This window comes from Caretta caretta, chromosome 4 (assembly GCF_965140235.1).
Source record: "Caretta caretta isolate rCarCar2 chromosome 4, rCarCar1.hap1, whole genome shotgun sequence".
NCBI classification, from domain to species: Eukaryota; Metazoa; Chordata; order Testudines; family Cheloniidae; genus Caretta; species Caretta caretta.
In genome coordinates, this window is record NC_134209.1 from 149,262,242 (window position 1) to 149,284,427 (window position 22,186).

General features: G+C 44.1%; 1 protein-coding gene across 6 annotated transcripts in view; it reads left to right on the forward strand.

Annotated features, from left to right (window-relative positions):
* The window catches only part of SFXN5 (sideroflexin 5), a 175,960-nt gene that overhangs the window by 117,117 nt on the left and 36,657 nt on the right, over nucleotides 1–22,186 (forward strand). For all 6 annotated transcript variants that reach the window (XR_012668249.1, XR_007356156.2, XR_012668250.1 and 3 more), the window contains 2 exons: nucleotides 3,510–3,625; nucleotides 9,067–9,152. Coding sequence is in view for 2 of the 6 variants with exons in the window: in XM_048846425.2 (XP_048702382.1) it covers nucleotides 3,510–3,625; nucleotides 9,067–9,152 (202 nt within the window). In the remaining 4 variants the exon portion in view is untranslated. The remainder of the gene's footprint in view (nucleotides 1–3,509; nucleotides 3,626–9,066; nucleotides 9,153–22,186) is intronic.

Sequence of the window (22,186 nt, forward strand, 5' to 3'; positions counted from 1 at the left end):
CTGGCTTCAGTCCTCCTGCTATGCCTTCTCCTTCCTAGATGAGTCTCAAAGCTGAAAACCAAGTTAAATAGCATAATTGCAAATGGTCCTGAAAACTCTGAGACACATACATACACAGGGCAGAAGGGGAACTCCTGACCTGAGAAATTGCAGAATACTTAGAGCTTGGAAGTAGCTAGCAGAGTGTGTGTGTGTATGTTGTGGCGGGGAGTGAAGGAGAGATTTGGTTCTCTCTGGCAGTCCACTTCCCCATAATAACTAACCATCCTAAGGTGAGAGATGCCCTGGTGCCTTTTTTATGTTGCCTCATATAACATGAGTGTTCTCAGTCTTCCTGCCACATGACTGTGCTCCGTAATCCTAACCAGTACTCCAGCTCCTTAAATGTGTGCACATGGATGCGGTTTCCCTCCTATTCTGTGATGACACAAATCAGCTTCCATTGCAGAGAGCTGCTTTGCACCCCATGCCCGCCTGCCACTCGAAAAAAATAAAAGTGGGTTATACTAAATGAATTGACTTTAATTAGCAAACATTATAACCCTTCAAGAGCTGCCGAAACGTGCCTTTGGAAGGAGCTCGTAAAATGAATAGTATTGCAAAACAAGACTGTTTTGCTGTTCTTTGCCTGATCCCATTCTGTTAGGTATGATCAGATTGACTAGTTGTTCCTGTTTGTTAGTAGAGCCCATCAGGGCCTCACTGTTGTGTGTTGTACAGAAATTGTGGTGGGGTGGAGGGGGCGGCAGATCCTCAGCTGGTGTAAATTGGCTTAGCTCCCTTGAAGTCACTGGAGTTATGCTGATTTACACCAGCGGAGGATCTGGCCCATGTAATAAAAAGGGAGGCCCAGATCCTCAAAGATATTTAGGCTGCTAACTTTCTTTGAAATCAATGAAGCCTAAATACCTTTGAAGATCTGGGCCATAGTCCCTGTCCCGGATTGCTCACCACAGGTGAATGAGACAGACAAGTCAGGACAAGCTCATAGTGAAACAAGCATATTTGTATAAATAATAGATTCTGCTGCCTAGTCAATGTCCGCAGGTCGGGTTTTGTAGGCATCGTGACAGAAGTGAGGGAAGGAGGCGTTTGAAAGAGGGGATAAGATGGGGAACTTTTCCACTGTATGAGGCCTTGGGTGGGAGATAGCATGAAGGTGCCTGGGGAGAAATGGACTAACAGATGGGGAAAGCCAGCATTGCAAAGCAAAGTTGACAGCTTGCTAAGATAAAATTACTGACATATTGAGAAGGGTTATATAGTGAAGGATCTTTGTCAAGGTTCCTCCCCCACTCTGAACTCTAGGGTACAGATGTGGGGACCTGCATGAAAAACCTCCTAAGCTTCTCTTTACCAGCTTAGGTCAAAACTTCCCCAAGGTACAAAATATTACACCCGTTATCCTTGGACTGGCCGCTACCACCACCAAACTAATACTGGTTACTGGGGAAGAGCTGTTTGGACGCGTCTTTCCCCCCAAAATACTTCCCAAAACCTTGCACCCCACTTCCTGGACAAGGTTTGGTAAAAAGCCTCACCAATTTGCCTAGGTGACTACAGACCCAGACCCTTGGATCTTAAGAACAATGAACAATCCTCCCAACACTTGCACCCCCCCTTTCCTGGGAAATGTTGGATAAAAAGCCTCACCAATTTGCATAGGTGACCACAGACCCAAACCCTTGGATCTGAGAACAATGAAAAAGCATTCAGTTTTTTACAAGAAGACTTTTAATAAAAAATAGAAGTAAATAGAAATAAAGAAATCCCCCCTGTAAAATCAGGATGGTAGATATCTTACAGGGTAATTAGATTCAAAAACATAGAGAAACCCTCTAGGCAAAACCTTAAGTTACAAAAAAGATACACAGACAGAAATAGTTATTCTATTCAGCACAATTCTTTTCTCAGCCATTTAAAGAAATCATAATCTAACACATACCTAGCTAGATTACTTACTAAAAGTTCTAAGACTCCATTCCTGTTCTGTCCCTGGCAGAAACCAGCATACAGACAGACACAGACCCTTTGTTTCTCTTCCTCCTCCCAGCTTTTGAAAGTATCTTGTCTCCTCATTGGTCATTTTGGTCAGGTGCCAGCGAGGTTACCTTTAGCTTCTTAACCCTTTACAGGTGAGAGGAGCTTTCCCCTGGCCAGGAGGGATTTCAAAGGGGTTTACCCTTCCCTTTATATTTATGACAACCTTATTGGTAAAAATGTGAAGCTTGTGTTTGATGCACTGGAAAAGGGACTCCACAAAGGGGTGATATGGCCAGAGCCACAAGCCAGTCAGCTGAGGCTAGCAGCAGCATTCAGAGTAGAACTGAGAACAGGGGCAAGGTTACACTAGTCAAGACTAATGAGGAAGGAGGTTATTTCAAAAGAATTCCAGCCCGGAGACCTAATCAGCCATGAATCTCAGCAAAGGGCAGCTCTCTGAGGCCAGGTATGAGCTGCACAACTGGAGCGGACTTGGAGGTTGAGGCTAAATGTTGATTGAAAATCAAGGGAACCCGCTAAGGCACTGGCGGTTTATAGTCTGGTTTGGAAAGATACCTAATTAAAGTGTCAAGCAAGTAGCTCTCTTTAAGAAAGAAAGAAAACCAAATCTAAGCAGCTCTTTTCCCCTTAATGTTGCCACCCCATGATGGGAGTTCAGCAGGAACAGGGTTTACAACAGCATGTGTTAATGAAGCTGCTTCTAATTAGATTCTACAAAACTTCGTATGCACTGTTAAGAGCTGAATGCAGTGCTGATCTAAAACATCTGGATTTTGTTCCCACGGCTCAATGAAATCATTTTCAACAGGTTTCTGTCAGGCCTGCAAACGTTTATTTGTGCCAGAAGAATTTGTGTCTGTCAAGCTGTCCTTGGGGTAGATTAAGGTAGACTCCTTGGGATCTTGGGCCTGCAGTCAAAAGGACCGGTAGAGTAGCAGGCAGTGGGGCAGCACATAATGCCGTCCTGGGGTGAGCTGCTCTGGGAGGTTGGTCAGGGGGTAGGATGAGAAGAGGGATTTCAATAGAGGAGGAGCAGTCATCATACAAAGGAGAGTTTTGGGGAGGCTGAACATTTTGGTGTTTCCAAGCCCCATTTTGCCTCAGTCGACCTCTGACTGTGACAGCAAATTGCCTGGTCAGTCAAAGCACGTGATCTCGGTGTATTACCCTCCTCTACATGAATGCCTGTAACTCTCATTGCAAGTATCAGCCTTCCACCCTCCCAAATCCCTTTGGAGGTCTACTCTCAGTTACAGCGGAGCAAAAGCAGAGTGGAATGGAGGTTACTGAGTGCAGAAGCTCCAGAGTAGCAGCCGTGTTAGTCTGTATTCACAAAAAGAAAAGGAGGTCTAACAAATTTATTCTCTAAGGTGCCACAAGTCCTCCTTTTCTTTTTGAGAGCAGAAGGTGGCTGTTTGATTTTTAAATGGGGGCTGCAGCCTGCCCCAGTGTCCTGTGAAACCTGACGGAGGGATAACTGACCATTGTGCTTTTCTCGCCCTCAGCTAGTGCCAATATCTGCAATGTTGTCCTGATGAGGCACACAGAGCTGGAAGAAGGGATTGATGTCCTGGACAGTAACGGAAACATTGTCGGATCTTCCAGAATTGCTGCCAAGCATGTATGTACCTGCGGGGTTCCCTGGAGCTTAGGGCACACACACGCAAACATGTATGTACCTGCGGGGTTCCCTGGAGCTTAGGGCACACACACATACACAGCTGGCCTTTATGCCCCAGGAAGCCCATGGCTGTGGGAACCCCTGGTTTGGGTGAGCTAGAAACAAAGGAGAATCTCAGCTGTCATTTAGAAAACTGGGATAGTCGAGGCCTTATTGATCATCCAAGATAAATCAGGCTATGGTGGTTAATTACCTGCTTTGCGCAGACAAGAACAGTGAGCACTCAGAAATCTGGGGGCTTTGGTGCACACAAAAATGTACAGGTGACAGATCAGGGGTACAGTTGGGGTAGAAGCTGCTTTTGAGTATTTGGTCCAGAATGCCTGGTTTAGTCAAATAAGATTAATCGTAGAATAAGAGTGATAGAAACTCTCATTTAAAATGTTAGCTACAAGGGGGGAAGGATAGCTCAGTGGTTTGAGCATTGGCCTGCTAAATCCAGGGTTGTGAGTTCAATCCTTGAGGGGGCCATTTAGGGATCTGGGGCAAAAATTGGGGATTGGTCCTGCTTTGAGCAGGGGGTTGGACTAGATGACCTCCTGAGGTCCCTTCCAACCCTGATATTCTATGATTCTGGTTACCGTGTGACCAGTCTAGCAGCAAAAGGCAGAATGAGATCCAGTGGGTGAAGCTGGACAAATTCAGATAAGAATGTATGGAGCAGATTTTTAACAATGGTCACTGGATCAACTTCACTAAGTCTGTGGTTGATTCTCCAGCACTTGAGGTCTTAAATCAAGACTGGTTGTTTTTCTAAAAGATACGATATAGCTCCACCAGAAGTTGATGGGGCATGTTATGCAGAAGGTTAGATTTGATGATCATACTGGTCCTTTCTGGCCTCAAAAATCTATGAATTCTTTTAAGTGAGATCCTGTTGTCTCCTCCCCCCCCCCCCCCTTTTTCCCCCACTGTCAGTCTGAGGATTTCACTGTGGAAGCTGTAAGCAGTTGACATTGAGGATAGGGCAGAGCTAACATACACCTTTTTACAAATGAGAAAAACTTAGTTTGCCAGCTGAATAGCTCTTTAACCCGCCATGTGCCAAATGACATTAATAGCCATCAACCAAACCTTTATAAGGAGACCCCAGCTGTTTTTATTCTCTTGCTAACACCTGGTTTGTTCCCCCCCACCCCACCCCTTGGCCAACCTTCTAAATTCTGCCATATGCTCATGACTACATTATGACTTTCCTGTTTTTTCTGTTCTTGAGTAGCTTTGTCTCCAGAGCTTTGTCTGATTATCTAATTGAACCAGGTTGTTTTCTAGCGGGTTTTAATCTGAAAGGTAAAGTGTGCAGAGGCACAAATCCAGGCAGAGGAGCTCATAATACAATCCTTGGCACGTCTATCGCTCCTTCTGTCCAAGGCTCTTAAAACACTTTACAGAGGTAACTAACTTAGCCTCTCAGCTGCCTGCAAGGAATGGTGAGTCACTATTAATATTGCCATGTTACTGAAGGGGAAACTGAGGCACAGAGCTGTTAAGCAGTTTGCTGAAGAGCTCAGAGGCAGTTCTATCAGAGCTGAACCAGATTTCCTGACCTGCCCCCACCCCATCCCTAGCCCAAGACCTCTCTGTGTCCTAATGTCTGGCCAAATGGCTCAGGCCCAGATCCTGAAAGGTAGCTAGGTTCCTAACTTCCATTGATTCAATGGGAGTGAACCATGTAAATACCATTGAGAATCTGGGCTTAATTGGTTACCTGGCAGCACATTTTGAGTGACGTGCGACTGGCATTTTTATCTATGCAGGAAGGTGACAATTGGTGGAAAACCTTGTGTGGGGGTTACCTTTGCTGCCCTATGCTGCTGCAGCTCCGAGTCTCTGGGCGGGGTTCCGCACTCCCACTCTGCGTGGCTGCATGCGGAGAGGGAATTGAAACATAGCTCAGCTGCGATGGGTCTCACCTCACACAACTTGCCAGGCAGCTGTACTGTCCCTCTGTCCTCCTTCCAGTCAGCAGCAGCCGCTGGGCTCTGCTCTGACTGGGCCGCTTAGCCACACTCCCCCACCACCAGTGTTTAGATTTCTCAGTTACCCTCCTTGCAGCTGTGCATACGCACCCTGCTTTCTCCACCAGTCTGCTCCTGTCAGCACCTGGTTGTCTCCCCCACCTCCTGACTGCACCCCTCCCAGCACCCCATCACTCAGCGTTAGCCCCGTGTCCTCCTCCTTGATTCACCACCCAACCTCCAGACTCACACAGGTTCACCCACCCCAAGCTTCCCATCAATTCAGCTCATCCCTCTCCCTTCTTTCAGCATGAGCTGTGTCATCCCCTGTCCCTCAGCCAGTGAATGCAGACACAGCCTCACCCTCTCCTGCTCTGCTCACCTCATCCCTTTGGGAGACAGTTCGGAGTGGGGAGAGAGGCGCGTCTACTTCAGCTCTACTTCTCTGGGCTGGTGTGGAGAACACATCCTGAGCTCTGAGCCCTTGGCTACCAAACAGCAGGCTAGGACCTCAGGAGTTTATTGCTAAAACCATACACAGTAAATGTTAGAGCCTGATTCAGTGGCACAGTGCATTGGAGGCAGGCCGGTCTTGTGGTTGAGGTATTGGACTAAGACTCAGGAGAACTAAGTTTAATTCCTGGCTCTGCTGCATGTTCCTTGTGTGACTCAGTTCCCCCATTTGTAAAGTGGGGATGATTGTACTTCCTGACCTCCCGGGTTCATGTGAGGATACAATGATCAGAGTTTGTGAGGGGCTCAAATGCTCTAGTGATGACGTAGATCATAGAATCATAGGAATATAGGGCTGGAACAGACCTTGAGAGGTGATCTAGGCCAGCCCCTTGCTCTGATGCAGGATGAAGCAAATGTAGGCTGTCCCGCCCCTGAAAGGTGTTGGGCCAAATTGCACTTAAAAACCTTCAGTGACGGGGATTCCTCGGCCTCCCTTGAAAGACTGTGCCAGAACTACCCTTAGAGTTGGAAAGTTTTTCTTAAATATTTAACCTAAATTTCCCTTACTAAAGATTAAGCCCATGACTTCTTGTCCTACCTTCAGTGGGCATAAGGAACAATTGATCACCGTCCTCTTTATAAGAGCCCTTAACGTATTTGAAAACTGTCAGGTCCCCCTCAGTTTTCTTTGCTTAAGACTAAACATACACAGTTTTTTTAACCTACCCTCATAGGTCACGTTTTCTAAACCTGTTATCATTTTTTTTTTGTTATTCTCTGGACTCCCTCCGGTTTATCCACATCTTTCCTAAAGTGTGGTGCCCAGAACTGGACACAGTACTCCAGCTGAGGCCTCATCTGTGCGGAATAGCATGGGATTGTTATCTCCCTTAATACACCCCAGAATATTAGCCCTTTCACAACTGCATCACATTGCTGACCCATATTCATAGATAGAAAGTTAAGTTATTTATTACATGGTAGGGCCATGCCCTGCTCTCGTTTATATCAGAGTTACTGTGGATTTACACTGGCATAACTGAGCACAGATTTTGGTCCATAATTCGCAGCAACAGAGCAAGAACAGAATATAGGCAAAGAGAGCTGGGCAGGAATTTTTCAACAATTTTTTTTTTTAAATGAAAAATGCTGATTTATCAAAACCAAAACTGCTTGTCAAATGGGGTCAGTTTTGACAAATCTCCCAAATCGAAACATTTTTGCAAAAAAAAAACCTTTTGAAATTGTCAAAATGTTGCTTTTTGACATTTTCCGAAAGAGAAGTTCAAACGACTTTTTGTATACACGTTTTAGTAAATTTAATCTGAAAAGTTTTTTTTTTAAATTTTGTGTTTTTTTTTAAAAAAAAGTCATCATTGAAACAAAACGTTTGTTTACCCTAATTGAATTATTTTTTCAGTTTGTCAGTGTGTGAAAAATTTCAAGGTTTTGATTTCCTTTCCTGATTCAGAATGGGAACATTTTTCAAACTCTAGAAAACTCTCTGGGATGGGAAGAGCACTTACTGCCCAGCCCTGTTGTTGATAAATTGGCGCGGGTTGAGAGAAGAACCATGGGAATGATTAGCAGTTCAGAAAACATAACTCAGGCCATGTCTACACTATGACTTATGTTGGCAAAACATATGTCACGCAGCGGGGTGAAAAAAACACACCTTTGAGCGACATAACGTTTTACTGGCATAAGTGGTAGTGTGTACAGCACTATGTCGGCGGGAGAGCATGGGCGGTGGGTGGAGTCCCCCTTCCGGGAGACTAGCCCCACTGGCTCCACCCCTTCTGCCTGAGGGCCCCCCCTGTGCTCAGAGCCCCCAGACCCCCCCGATGGCTGGAGGACCCCTGGGCCAGCTAGAGCCCTAAGCCCCCCTGCTCCCGGAAGAGTCCCGGGCTGGCTGGAGCTCCCGCAGCCACTCTGCGCCTCCCCTCCTGAGACCCCAGGCCGCCCCGTGGGAAAAGCTCACGTCTCTCTGAAGAACCTGAGCTTTTTATATGCGCCATGCAGGTTCCGGGGTGGTTGAGGGGGCAGTATGTGTTATTCAGGTTCCTGGAGTTCACGGAGAGTACTGATGAATCCAGGAAGTTGATTAGCACACACTGCCTCCTCAACTGCCTCAGACCCTGCATGGCGCATAATAATAATCAAAGACTTCCTCGCAACTGGCATCCAGCAGCTACAGGGAGAGCTCCTCCTGCCACCATAGCTACCTCATTGGGTGTGGTTTAATATGTCGACGGGAGAGCTCTCTCCCATTAGCACAGAGCAGCTACACGAGAGACCTTACAGCAGCACAGCTATCGGTACCGCTGTGCCTCTGTAAGCTATCTAGTGCAGAGATAGCCCTACAGTGATAGATTCAAAGAATGCCGTCTTTTTAGCTTAACAAAGAGAAAGTTAAGGGGTGACTTGATCACAGTCTGGAAGTACCTGCATGGGGAACAGAAATTGGCGTGCTCTTCAGGCGAGCAATCAGAGGTATGTATAACAAGATCCAATGGCTGGAAGCTGAAACTAGACAAATTCAGACTGGACATAGGTGCAAATTTTTAACAGTGCGGGTAATTAACAACAATAGAACAACTTGCCAAGGGTTGTGGTGGGTTCTTCATCACTGGCCATTTTAAAATCAGTGTTAGATGTTTTTGTAGAGATCTGCTGTAGCTCAAATAGGAATTAATTGACGAAAGTTCTCTGGCCTGAGTTGTACAGGAGGTCGGACCAGATAGTCACAGTGGCCCCTTCCGGCCTCATAATCTATGAATCTATATGCAAGTGACTGGTATCAACCTTGTTATCAATCTTTGTGGTTACATTCCAACCATATACATACCATTAAAAAATGCTAGGGAAAGGATTTCTGACCCAGTGGATTGTTTGATCAAAGAAGGCATATGCTGGGAGCAGTTCTAAGTGTATGTCTTCTATTTCTTTTCTTTTCTTTTTTTTCAGGCACTGATAGAGACAGCCCTGACTAGAGTGGTCCTGCCAATGCCTATACTGGTTCTACCTCCAATTATTATGTCTATACTGGAAAAGTAAGTGTTGGGTGATGTGGGGCAGGGGGGAATTTCCAGGAAAAGGGAAGCCGAGGGAAAGTGAGGAACAGCCTCGTGGGTAAAGATGTGCAATTTAGGGTACATCTGCACTGGAGCTGGAAGACGTCATTTCCTGCTCAGGGAGACATACCTGTGCTAGCTCAAGATAGCATGCTAAAAATAGCAATGTAGCCACAGCAGTGCAAGCAGCAGGAGGGGGCTAGCCAAGACCCTAAGTATGTACTCAGGTCAGCTAGCCCACCCATGCCACCATGGCTACTCTTCTTCTGCTTTTAGCCTGCTAGCTTGATCAGAGCTAGCACGGGTATGTCTACCTGCGCCGGAGATTACACCTTCAAGCTCCAGTGTGGACGTTAACTGTGATTTCAGGAGAAATATCCTTGTCAAACTGGCCAAGGACAAAAGTATACTCCAGTAGAATGCAATAATTGTATTCTTACACACTGTATTGTTATTTCGGCATCCTTGGCAATCAGTGTAAAATACTGTAGCAGTAATATCAGTATTATGGCTTCTCGTTAAAAGGAACAAGAAGAAATCTTTCTGAATTGCTGCCGTTGCTTGATTACCATTACTCTTTAGGGGGCTGAAAACCCACTGTATTCAATGGACAGATTCCTATTGATTTCAGTGAACTTTGGATCAGGCCGTAAGCATGTAATTTCATCCAGGCCTTGGGCCTCTTTCTGAAAAACTGGGCCTAATTGTATGGAAGCATGGGTAGAATACTAGCCTTGAATGCTGTCTGTTGCATGCTCTGTGAAACTTGGCTTCCTGTGATTAAGATTGGCTCCCTCATAATGTATGGCTCCATGGTATTTCAGTGCATTTTTGAGAAATGCTACGTTTTTGGTAGCACGTTAGGGTGTGTGTGGTATGGGGCAGCATTATCATATTATGTCTAATTATCAGTGTCCCTGCATTTTAACAAAATATGTGCTACATAGAATCATAGAATAGAATCATAGAATATAAGGGTTGGAAGGGACCCCAGAAGGTCATCTAGTCCAACCCCCTGCTCAAAGCAGGACCAATTCCCAGTTAAATCATCCCAGCCAGGGCTTTGTCAAGCCTGACCTTAAAAACCTCTAAGGAAGGAGAGGTTTCAGAGGAACAGCCGTGTTAGTCTGTATTCGCAAAAAGAAAAGGAGTACTTGTGGCACCTTAGAGACTAACCAATTTATTTGAGCATGAGCTTTCGTGAGCCACAGCTCACTTCATCAGATGTGTACCATGGAAACTGCAGCAGACTTTATATACACACAGAGAATATGAAACAATACCTCCTCCCACCCCACTGTCCTGCTGGTAATAGCTTATCTAAAATGATCAACAGGTGGGCCATTTCCAGCACAAATCCAGGTTTTCTCACCCTCCACCCCCCCCCACAAATTCACTCTCCTGCTGGTGCTAGCCCCTCCAAAGTGACAACTCTTTACATAATCAAGTCGGGCTATTTCCTGCATAGATCCAGGTTTTCTCACTTCCCCCCCACCCCCATACACACACAAACTCACTCTCCTGCTGGTAATAGCTCATCTAAACTGACCACTCTCCAAGTTTAAATCCAAGTTAAACCAGAATATCTGGGGGGGTGGGGGGGGGTAGGAAAAAACAAGAGGAAACAGGCTACCTTGCATAATGACTTAGCCACTCCCAGTCTCTATTTAAGCCTAAATTAATAGTATCCAATTTGCAAATGAATTCCAATTCAGCAGTTTCTCGCTGGAGTCTGGATTTGAAGTTTTTTTGTTTTGTTTCTTACAACTACAATACCCACCTGCAGAAGTAAAGAAACAGATTGATAGAGCCAGAAGAGTTCCCAGAAGTTACCTACTACAGGACAGGCCTAACAAAGAAAATAACAGAACGCCACTAGCGGTCACCTTCAGCCCCCAACTAAAACCCCTCCAACGCATTATTAAGGATCTACAACCTATCCTAAAGGATGACCCAACACTCTCACAAGTCTTGGGAGACAGGCCAGTCCTTGCCTACAGACAGCCCCGCAACCTGAAGCAAATACTCGCCAACAACCACATACCACACAACAGAACCACTAACCCAGGAACTTATCCTTGCAACAAAGCCCGTTGCCAATTGTGCCCACATATCTATTCAGGGGACACCATCACAGGGCCTAATAACATCAGCCACACTATCAGAGGCTCGTTCACCTGCACATCCACCAATGTGATATATGCCATCATGTGCCAGCAATGCCCCTCTGCCATGTACATTGGTCAAACTGGACAGTCTCTACGTAAAAGAATAAATGGACACAAATCAGATGTCAAGAATTATAACATTCATAAACCAGTCGGAGAACACTTCAGTCTCTCTGGTCACGCAATCACAGACACGAAGGTCGCTATCTTAAAACAAAAAAACTTCAAATCCAGACTCCAGCGAGAAACTGCTGAATTGGAATTCATTTGCAAATTGGATACTATTAATTTAGGCTTAAATAGAGACTGGGAGTGGCTAAGTCATTATGCAAGGTAGCCTGTTTCCTCTTGTTTTTTCCTACCCCCCCCCCACCCCCCCAGATATTCTGGTTTAACTTGGATTTAAACTTGGAGAGTGGTCAGTTTAGATGAGCTATTACCAGCAGGAGAGTGAGTTTGTGTGTGTATGGGGGTGGGGGGGAAGTGAGAAAACCTGGATCTATGCAGGAAATAGCCCGACTTGATTATGTAAAGAGTTGTCACTTTGGAGGGGCTAGCACCAGCAGGAGAGTGAATTTGTGGGGGGGGGTGGAGGGTGAGAAAACCTGGATTTGTGCTTGAAATGGCCCACCTGTTGATCATTTTAGATAAGCTATTACCAGCAGGACAGTGGGGTGGGAGGAGGTATTGTTTCATATTCTTTGTGTGTATATAAAGTCTGCTGCAGTTTCCACGGTACACATCTGATGAAGTGAGCTGTGGCTCATGAAAGCTCATGCTCAAATAAATTGGTTAGTCTCTAAGGTGCCACAAGTACTCCTTTTCTTTTTAAGGAAGGAAATTCTACCACCTCCCTAGGTAACGCATTCCAGTGTTTCACCACCCTCTTAGTGAAAAAGTTTTTCCTAATATCCAATCTAAACCTCCCCCACTGCAGCTTGAGACCATTACTCCTCGTTCTGTCATCTGCTACCATTGAGAACAGTCTAGAGCCATCCTCTTTGGAACCCCCTTTCAGGTAGTTGAAAGCAGCTATCAAATCCCCCCTCATTCTTCTCTTCTGCAGGCTAAACAATCCCAGCTCCCTCAGCCTCTCTTCATAACTCATGTGTTCCAGCCCCCTAATCATTTTTGTTGCCCTTCGCTGGACTCTCTCCAATTTATCCACATCCTTCTTGAAGTGTGGGGCCCAAAACTGGACACAGTACTCCAGATGAGGCCTCACCAATGTCGAATAGAGGGGAACGATCACGTCCCTCGATCTGCTCGCTATGCCCCTACTTATACATCCCAAAATGCCATTGGCCTTCTTGGCAACAAGGGCACACTGCTGACTCATATCCAGCTTCTCGTCCACTGTCACCCCTAGGTCCTTTTCCGCAGAACTGCTGCCTAGCCATTCGGTCCCTAGTCTGTAGCTGTGCATTGGGTTCTTCCGTCCTAAGTGCAGGACCCTGCACTTATCCTTATTGAACCTCATCAGATTTCTTTTGGCCCAATCCTCCAATTTGTCTAGGTCCTTCTGTATCCTATCCCTCCCCTCCAGCGTATCTACCACTCCTCCCAGTTTAGTATCATCCGCAAATTTGCTGAGAGTGCAATCCACACCATCCTCCAGATCATTTATGAAGATATTGAACAAAACCGGCCCCAGGACCGACCCTTGGGGCACTCCACTTGATACCGGCTGCCAACTAGACATGGAGCCATTGATAACTACCCGTTGAGCCCGACAATCTAGCCAACTTTCTATCCACCTTATAGTCCATTCATCCAGCCCATACTTCCTTAACTTGCTGACAAGAATACTGTGGGAGACCGTGTCAAAAGCTTTGCTAAAGTCAAGAAACAATACATCCACTGCTTTCCCTTCATCCACAGAACCAGTAATCTCATCATAGAAGGCGATTAGATTAGTCAGGCATGACCTTCCCTTGGTGAATCCATGCTGGCTGTTCCTGATCACTTTCCTCTCATGCAAGTGCTTCAGGATTGATTCTTTGAGGACCTGCTCCATGATTTTTCCAGGGACTGAAGTGAGGCTGACTGGCCTGTAGTTCCCAGGATCCTCCTTCTTCCCTTTTTTAAAGATTGGCGCTACATTAGCCTTTTTCCAGTCATCCGGGACTTCCCTGGTTCGCCACGAGTTTTCAAAGATAATGGCCAATGGCTCTGCAATCACAGCCGCCAGTTCCTTCAGCACTCTCGGATGCAACTCGTCCGGCCCCATGGACTTGTGCACGTCCAGCTTTTCTAAATAGTCCCTAACCACCTCTATCTCCACAGAGGGCTGTCCATCTCTTCCCCATTTTGTGATGCCCAGCGTAGCAGTGTGGGAGCTGACCTTGTTAGTGACCATCCAGTGACCATTTCCATTCTCCTCCTCCCCTGTGTTCCAGGATGTCTTTTCTTTTCTGCTAAGAAGGTAGTGCAGTGAGTTCTTTTTTGTTCTAGATGTTTACTCTTTCCTGGCTTCTTAAAAAAAAATTCTCTGCCAGAGAAGAGGCCATCTACTATTTTCCCATCTGGACACCTCATTCAGTTTCAGTGGGCTTCAATGGGGCGTGTGTCACCTGTGAACCTTCAGAGACTGATTACTGCTTTGAACGATAGTGTCTCTAAAGTGCCAGCTACCTTTGTTCTGATGACTAAACTGGAAGCATTTTTTAAGCAAATGTTAATGATGGCAACTCTAAAACACTCCACTGACAAAGTAAACAATAATTAGCACGACTGGGTATTGAACCTCAGCTTTGGGTAGCAACAGCTTTGTCCTTGGTCCATAAATGCAATTGGGCTGTGTGAAATTCTGATTTATTATTATATATTATTATTTATTATTAAAAAGAAAGGATCAAGCCTTTTTTCTGTAAGCGTTAATGGCTGATGGGCTTCTGGGCATCTTGTTCATTTGTATTACTGTTGCCTCTTGAGACCCTCTCCAAGACCAGGGCCCCAGCATGCTAGGTGCTCTACAAACACATAGTGTCCCTACCCTGGATTCTCTTAAATGGACACAACAGACAAAGGGTGGCAGGAATCACAGTATTATTAGCCCCATTTTACAGATTAGAAAATGAGGCAGAGCGAGATTAAGGGCCTATCTGCATGGGGATATTGACCGGAATAATTCCAGTTTGGATTAAGCTAAACCAGAATAAGAGTTTCCACACAGCTATTCCAGAATAGTTGTTATGCTTTAAAATTGCACCCTACCTTATTGTGGAATAATTTCCTTGTGTAAACAAACCTTAAATGGCTTGCCCAATATCACAAAGAGAGTCCCAGCCCATTGCTTTAACAACAAGACCATCCTCCTTCCCTGCTATTAATTATTTTTGTAGCACAAACCCTGTGCTTCGTACTTTCCAAACAGACATGCTGTGAATACTGATGATACTTACTTTTCATTGGAAGCGCTTTACAAAGAAGCACGGTGGTATTATCCCTATTTTACACATGGGAAAACTGAGGCAAATGGACCAGAAGTGACTTGCCCAGTGTCACCCATTAGGTCAGTGGCAGAGCTAGGAATTGAATCCAGGACTCCTGAGACCCACATGGTTCATGCCAAATAAAAAATCTGTGCCGTTTGATGAGATGTAAAACTAGCACCTTGTGTGGCATGTGCAAGGTGGTTTAAAGATCTTATGGAATTTTTGATCCCCTTTTCCCAAAGATCAGGCTGTGAACCCAGGTGTCCAGGCCAAATCCCAGCCTGGGGAATTCTGGCAGAACCTTAAAATACTACCCTCTGTTCCAGTCGTAGTCACCTTCTTCTTCTCTCCCACCATGACCTTCTTGGGCTTTGCCTTGCTCCAGCATCTCCTCCTGTTCCCATTAAATCCCCCAGGCACTAAGTACTGCCTGCTCCAGCCTGCATTTCCTGAGATGTAGTGATCTTCTCCCACCACCAGTGTTTGCTTTCCTTACTCTAAATCTGTGGCTCTTTCCTGCTGCATGGTATGGTTGCTGTGGTTGCTCTGTTCATCCACGTTTGCTCAATGGTTTTCTCAGACCAGTTGTTATAGTATGAGGCTCCTTCCTTGCCGTAAGGAGCTGTCTGTCCCTAAAAATGGGAGATGGACAGCTTTTGGGATGCCAGCAGAGGGTGCCCAAAGACAGGAGTCTCCCACTGGAGCCAGAAGACTCCCCAGGCATGTACCTGTGCAGTTCTACATTTTTTTGCAGGGTTTTTTGTTTTTAGTGGTCAGTGAAATAAACATTTTCAGTCTAATTTGATGACAACTCTCTGAGGGGAAGACTAAAGAGGAAGGGCCTTTTTGGAAGAACTGAGTTTTCAGTTCAGGTCAGTACAGGAAGGTGGAGGCATAACAGACAGGGTCAGCAAGGAAGGAAAGTCGATTTATAAACCAGGTTTTGAGCTGGCCAGCGAAGCTACACGGGTTTACTCCAGGAGAGGATCTGGCCCATAAAGACTCCATTGGGGCATTGGCTGGGATTATACATTTTTATATTCATACAATAGTTGTCTCCTGGAGTCAAACGCTGAGGTGAGAATCTCAGGTTTCAGGTTTTTTTAAGTAACTTTTTAGCCCTTGTGGATGCAAAGAAGAGCATGAAAATGTGATCTGAGTGCCCCCTAAAGGCTCAGAAACCACCAAACCAACAAAATTATTATTTATTATTTTTAAAAAAAAATTATTATTTTTAAGCCAATATCATGGTTCGGGCTCTGGCTTTCGATTTCTGAATGCTTTGGATTGGCAATACTGTGCTTATATTATAAGGACGAGCAGAAATATAATTTCTCTACTTATTTATAATAATATTTACAGACAATGCAGTAGATTTTCAAAGGCACAAATGTCATATAAGCACCTAACTCCCATTGACTTTCAGTGAGAGATAGGTGTCTCGCTGCCATTTGTGGCTTTGAAGATCTCTCCCATTATAATATCTAGTTTTGGAAAGCTGTGATACCTTATTCTGATTGCTGCCTTGCTTTTCTCCCTCTTCAGTTCCAACATGAACTTATCACTGTTGTCTTGAGAACTGTTAGTGTTTTAAAAATTGGTTCCATAACACCTGAAAACTTGGAACTCCAGTTTTCAAGTGCTATGAACCTCTATCCTTTATTTATCTATAGCAGTTTGTGAGTTATCAGCTGCTAAAATCATGTTAGTATTGACATGGGGAAAATCCCAAGGTTGTGATCATGATTGTGATTTTTAAGATCTTCTGTTTCAAGTCAGTTCAACATTAAACTGCATCTCCCAATCGTGCTGCATTGCCTCATAGAAGTTGTAATTCAGATGCCTGACCAGACTACATCTTCCATGATGCACCATACAGCCTGGTCAGAGGGGAGGCTGCACTGCATCATGGGAGACATAGTCAAGCCAGGGGACCTGGTCCATAGGAGAAAATGGTGGCACGAAACTCCTGAACTACAACTCCCATGAGGCAATACAGTACCATGAAGAGACTCAGTTTAATTTTGAATTGGCTTGAAACAAAATGTTTTGGATCAGTTCAACAAAGTGAAATGTTTCAATACAAGTGTAACCAACCTGAAATGAAGTATTGTGATTAGGTATTCCTGAAGGGAAATTGAAATTTTTTGGGAAAATCAAAATTTTCCAGTGAAAAATTTCAATTTTGCAGAAGCTGTCTTTTTCTGTCAAAAAATCATTTAGGTGGAAAATTGCCAGGCCGCTCTTTTTCCTGTCTGTCTATCTGAGAGACAAGGTGTGTAAACTTGAAAACTTATCTCTTTCACCACTTTCACTTTTATTGGAAGTTGGTCCAATAAAAAATATGACCTCACTCACATTATATTTAGACTTGAAATTAGACGAAGGTTTCTAACCATCAGAGGAGTGAAATTTTGGAATAGCCTTCCAAGGGAAGCAGTGGGGGCAAAAGATCTATCTGCCTTTAAGATTAAACTCGGTAAGTTTATGGAGGAGATGGTATGATGGGATAACATGATTTTGGTCATTAATTGATCTTTAAATATTCATGGTAAATAGGCCTAATGGCCTGTGATGGGATGTTAGATGGGGTGAGATCTGAGTTACCCAGGAAAGAATTTTCTGTAGTATCTGGCTGGTGAATCTTGCCCATATGCTCAGGGTTTAGCTGATCACCATATTTGGGGTCGGGAAGGAATTTTCCTCCAGGGCAGATTGGAAGAGGCCCTGGAGGTTTTTCGCCTTCCTTTGTAGCATGGGGCACGAGTCACTTGCTGGAGGATTCTCTGCTCCTTGAAGTCTTTAATCCACGATTTGAGGACTTCAATAGCTCAGACATAGGTGAGAGGTTTTTCGCAGGAGTGGGTGGGTGAGATTCTGTGGCCTGCGTTGTGCAGGAGGTTGGACTAGATTCTCATAATGGTCCCTTCTGACCTTAGTATCTATGAATCTATATTCTAATATCCTGGGACCAACAAGGCTACAGCAACACTGCAAACTCTGTCTGACAGACAGCTGTCTGACATATTCCGGTTATGGTGGGAAAGTTTTATTGCAGTTATAGCAAGAGACACATGAGATGTATTACACGTAGCTTTAGTTATAAAAAAAAATCTCATCTTACTTTAGAAATGGTGAGGAGAATGATGACTTATTATTTTTAAGGCTGAAGGTGATTTTAATTAAACTTAGGCCTGAGTCACAAAGTTCCATCTGGATCTTCCTCAGAGTTCTGCTGTGTTTGCATCTGAGGTTGTGGTTAGTGAGAAAAGTGACTCTGACAAATACCATTCTGATGCCAGGGGTAAATTGGTGTAATTTCCTTGACTGAAGTGGAGCTGTGTTCCATCAGCTGAGAATTTGCCCATAGTCCCCATCAATGGTTTTTAGCTTAAAACAAGACTAATACAGTGTTGTTGGGGGTTTTTGTCCAATATTTTAAAAGTTTATTTTAGTGGCCAGTTCCTGGTGGTCGTCTTTCCACTTGGATCCAGGTCTTTCATCTCTCCCAGCCATCTATCGCATCTCTCCATCTGCATGTTTTAACTCACCCAGCTGCCTCTCTCATCTCTCATGCCATTTTTTTCAGCTCTCTTGGCGTCTCTAGTCTCTTTGCCTGCTGCGTATTTTAACTCCCTGGGCCTTCGTTCTTTGCTCTTCAGGCAACTCAGTGTTACCTCCCACTGTTTAGCTCTCCGGTGTTCCGTTCTTTCACCATGTCTCATGCATCTCCTGCTGCCTGGACATGGTGTGGAAGCATCCAACCTAAAGAATCAACATTTATTTTGGGATGGCATGTGCTGTGTGAGCAGCATAATGCCAGTTATTTTGCACAGATGTATTCTTATTTCAGTTGTATAATTAACAATAGCTATGTTAAGACAGCCTTAATAAAATATAAGTATGGTTTAGATGCATCCATGAAAGTAAGAAAATTCTAAGTATGGGACATAGATAATTTTAAAGCAGAAGAAAGTAGGAGAACTCATCATGTGCCTTCTCTGGTGTAGACTCACTGGACCCCTTAGCATAACTCTGACTTCAGTGGAGTTACACCAGGAATGAATGTATCCTACTTGTATCTCACAATGTTGTCATCATTCAGATACTTGCAGGTATCCTATTGTGCAATGGTTATAGAGAGATGAGGGAGAAACAGTACAAGGATTCTCCATCTAAGCATCAGTTGCCACAGCCATATTCCCAGCACCCTCCCGTTCCCCTCACCCAGCTTCCTTCTTTTCTCACAGAAGCAGAATTAGAACCTATTCACTGTATAGATTATTACCCCAGTCTCAGACACAATTGCAGCCTAGCATGGCTGGCCTAACATGGTTATAAACCTCATCCCTTGCTGGACACTCCCATTGAATTAATTGGGAACAGGACTGGGCCTCATCTTCGGAAGTGGTTCTGTGTGTTACCTAATGGGCTAGCCTACACTGTTCTTTGGGCTAGCATAAGTCTTAAAATCACCAGTCTGCACTGGGCAAAGAAACCAGTTTAGCAGTAGCCATGCTGGAAAACACAAAAGAGTTATGCTAGCATGATTCAAGCCGTAATGTAGACAGGTCCCAATGACTTTTTTCAGCCATCAAGGTAAGGTCTGCTACGGCGGTTACAGTTGTGAGAGTATCAGAGGCTGCTGTACTCACAAAGTTAGTTTGGTATAAATTAAATAGGGCTGTTGATTAATTGCAGTTAATTCATGCGATTAACACAAGAAAATTAATCGCGATTAAAAATTAATTTCGATTAATCACAGTTTTAATTGCACTATTAAACAATAGAATACCAATTGAAATTTATGAAATATTTTGGATGTTTTTCTACATTTTCATATAAATTATATTCTGTATTGTAATTGAAATCAAAGTGTGTGTATATTTTTAATTTCAAATATTTGCACTGTAAAAATGATAAAAGAAATAGTATTTTTCAATTCACCTCATACAAGTACTCTAGTGCAATCTCTTTGTTGTGAACGTGCAATTTACAAATGTGATTTTTTTTGTTACATAACTGCACTCAAAAACAAAATAATGTAAAACTTCAGAGCCTACAAGTCCAATCAGTCCTACTTGTTGTTCAGCCAATCACTAAGACAAACAAGTTTTTTTGCACATATAGGAGATAATGCTCCCCACTTCTTATTTACAATATCACCAGAAAGGGAGAACAGGCATTTGCATGGCACTTTTGTAGCTGGCATTGCAAGGTATTTATGTGCCAGATATGCTAAACATTCGTATGCCCCTTCATGCTTTGGCCACTATTCCAGAGGACATGCTTCCATTCCGATGACACTCATTAAAAAAAAATGCGTTAATTAACTTTGTGACTGAACTCCTTGGGGGAGAATTGTATGTCCCCTGCTCTGTTTTACCCACATTCTGCCATATATTTCGTGTTATAGCAATCTCGAATGATGACCCAGTACTTGTTCATTTTAAGAACACTTTCACTGCAGTTTTGACAAAACGCAAAGAAGGTACCAATGTGAGATTTATACACATAGGTACAGCACTCGACCCAAGATTTAAGAGTCTGAAGTGCCATCCAAAATCTGAGAGGGATGAGGTGTGGAGCTTGCTTTCAGAAGTCTTAAAAGAGCAACATTCCGATGTGGAAACTGCAGAACCCAAACCACCAAAAAAGAAAATCAACCTTCTGCTGGTGGCATCTGACTCAGATAACGAAAATGAGCATGTGTCAGTCCACACTGCTTTGGATTGTTATCGAGCAGAACCTGACATCAGCATGGACACATGTCCCCTGGAATGGTGGTTGAACCATGAAGGGACATATGAATCTTTAGCACATCTGGCACATAAATATCTTGCGATGCTGGCTGCAACAGTGCCACAAGAACTCCTGTTCTCACTTTCAGGTGACATTGTAAACAAGAAGTGGGCAGCATCATCTCCTGCAAATGTAAACAAACTTATTTGAGCGATTGGCTGAACAAGAAGTAGGACTGAGTAGACTTGCAGGCTCTAAAACTTTACATTGTTATATTTTGAATGCAGTTACTTTTGTACATAATTCTACATTTGTAAGTTCAACTTTCATGATAAAGAGATTGCATTACAGTACTTGTATTAGGTGAACTGAAAAATACTATTTCTTTTGTTTTTTTACAGTGCAAATACTTGTAATCAAAAATAAATATAAAGTGAGCACTGTACACTTTGCATTCTGTGTTGTAACTGAAATAAATATGTTTGAAAATGTAGAAAACATCCAAAAATATTTCAATAAATAGTATTCTATTACTGTTTAACAGTGTGATTAATTGCGATTAATTTTTTTAATTGCTTGACAGCCCTAAAATTAAATACTTGGGGACATACAGAGGTATCCACATGGAATTTCAGTTTTATCCAAACTCCTGTCCATGAGAAAATAATAAGCTATGTTGTTGTTTTATTTTTTTATATGGCATGACCAGTGCGCATAGAGCTTATAAAAACATGGGGTCAGATACTCTGCTGAGTGTAAATTGGCACGTCTTCAGTGGAGTCAGTGGAACTGCTCAGTTTACACCAGTAGAGATTTTGGCACAATGCCTCTACTCCAGAGACCTTACAGCCTAAATCAGGTATGCCAGACCCAGCCTGCTGGATGTATTTACGTGGCCTGTATGGCATTCGGATTGTGAAAAATTAGTTTCTAGCCCTCGCAGTTGCCAAAGAAAAAAAAAACAACAACCTTTCCAAGCCCAAACTGAGCGTACACAATGTTGTGTTTTCTTGAGTATGTAGAGAGTCTGAAACAGTAGCCTAGAGGGGTGAACTCTCTTGCCCCCTGTTGATCCAATCGTTGTGTCAGCTCTACAGCCCATGGTGGCCCACCAGTGTCAGCACTGACCATTTCATTGGTGATCACTTCAGTGGATAGAACTGAGAATGTGTTTCAGGTGCAGGGGCCAGTGTGGAAGAAGACACAAAGATGAGAGGACAGCAGCGAGGCAGAGGGGAAGGAGGACATGTTGGCAGAGCAGAGAGAGCCAGGGGTGTGAAGTGAGAACAGAGATGTAGGCAGGAGGGAGTCTCAGAGCTGGGCAAGGCCTAAAAGGCAAGGCCGAGAAGCTGGAAAGAGAGGAGAGGAGGATGAGCTTGGCTGTTTCATTCTGAGTAGTCTGGAGGGGAGCAAGCAGCAATTGTGGCGGAAGGCCAGGGAGCACGAAGCTGCAGGGTTGGTTCCTTGGGGTATGTTTATAATAGCACAGCTTTTCAGCAGTGAATCTGATGATACAAAGGTGAAAACAGTCTCCTCACTCCCTGCGTGTTGCCCTATGTTCACTGAAATTCTATTAGAGCAGTCCCCGTCCTTTCCCCACAAGACAAGTTTGCCCATTGCAAAACCCACCCCCACAGCTGATACCCCGTGGTCCCCTGGTGGGCAG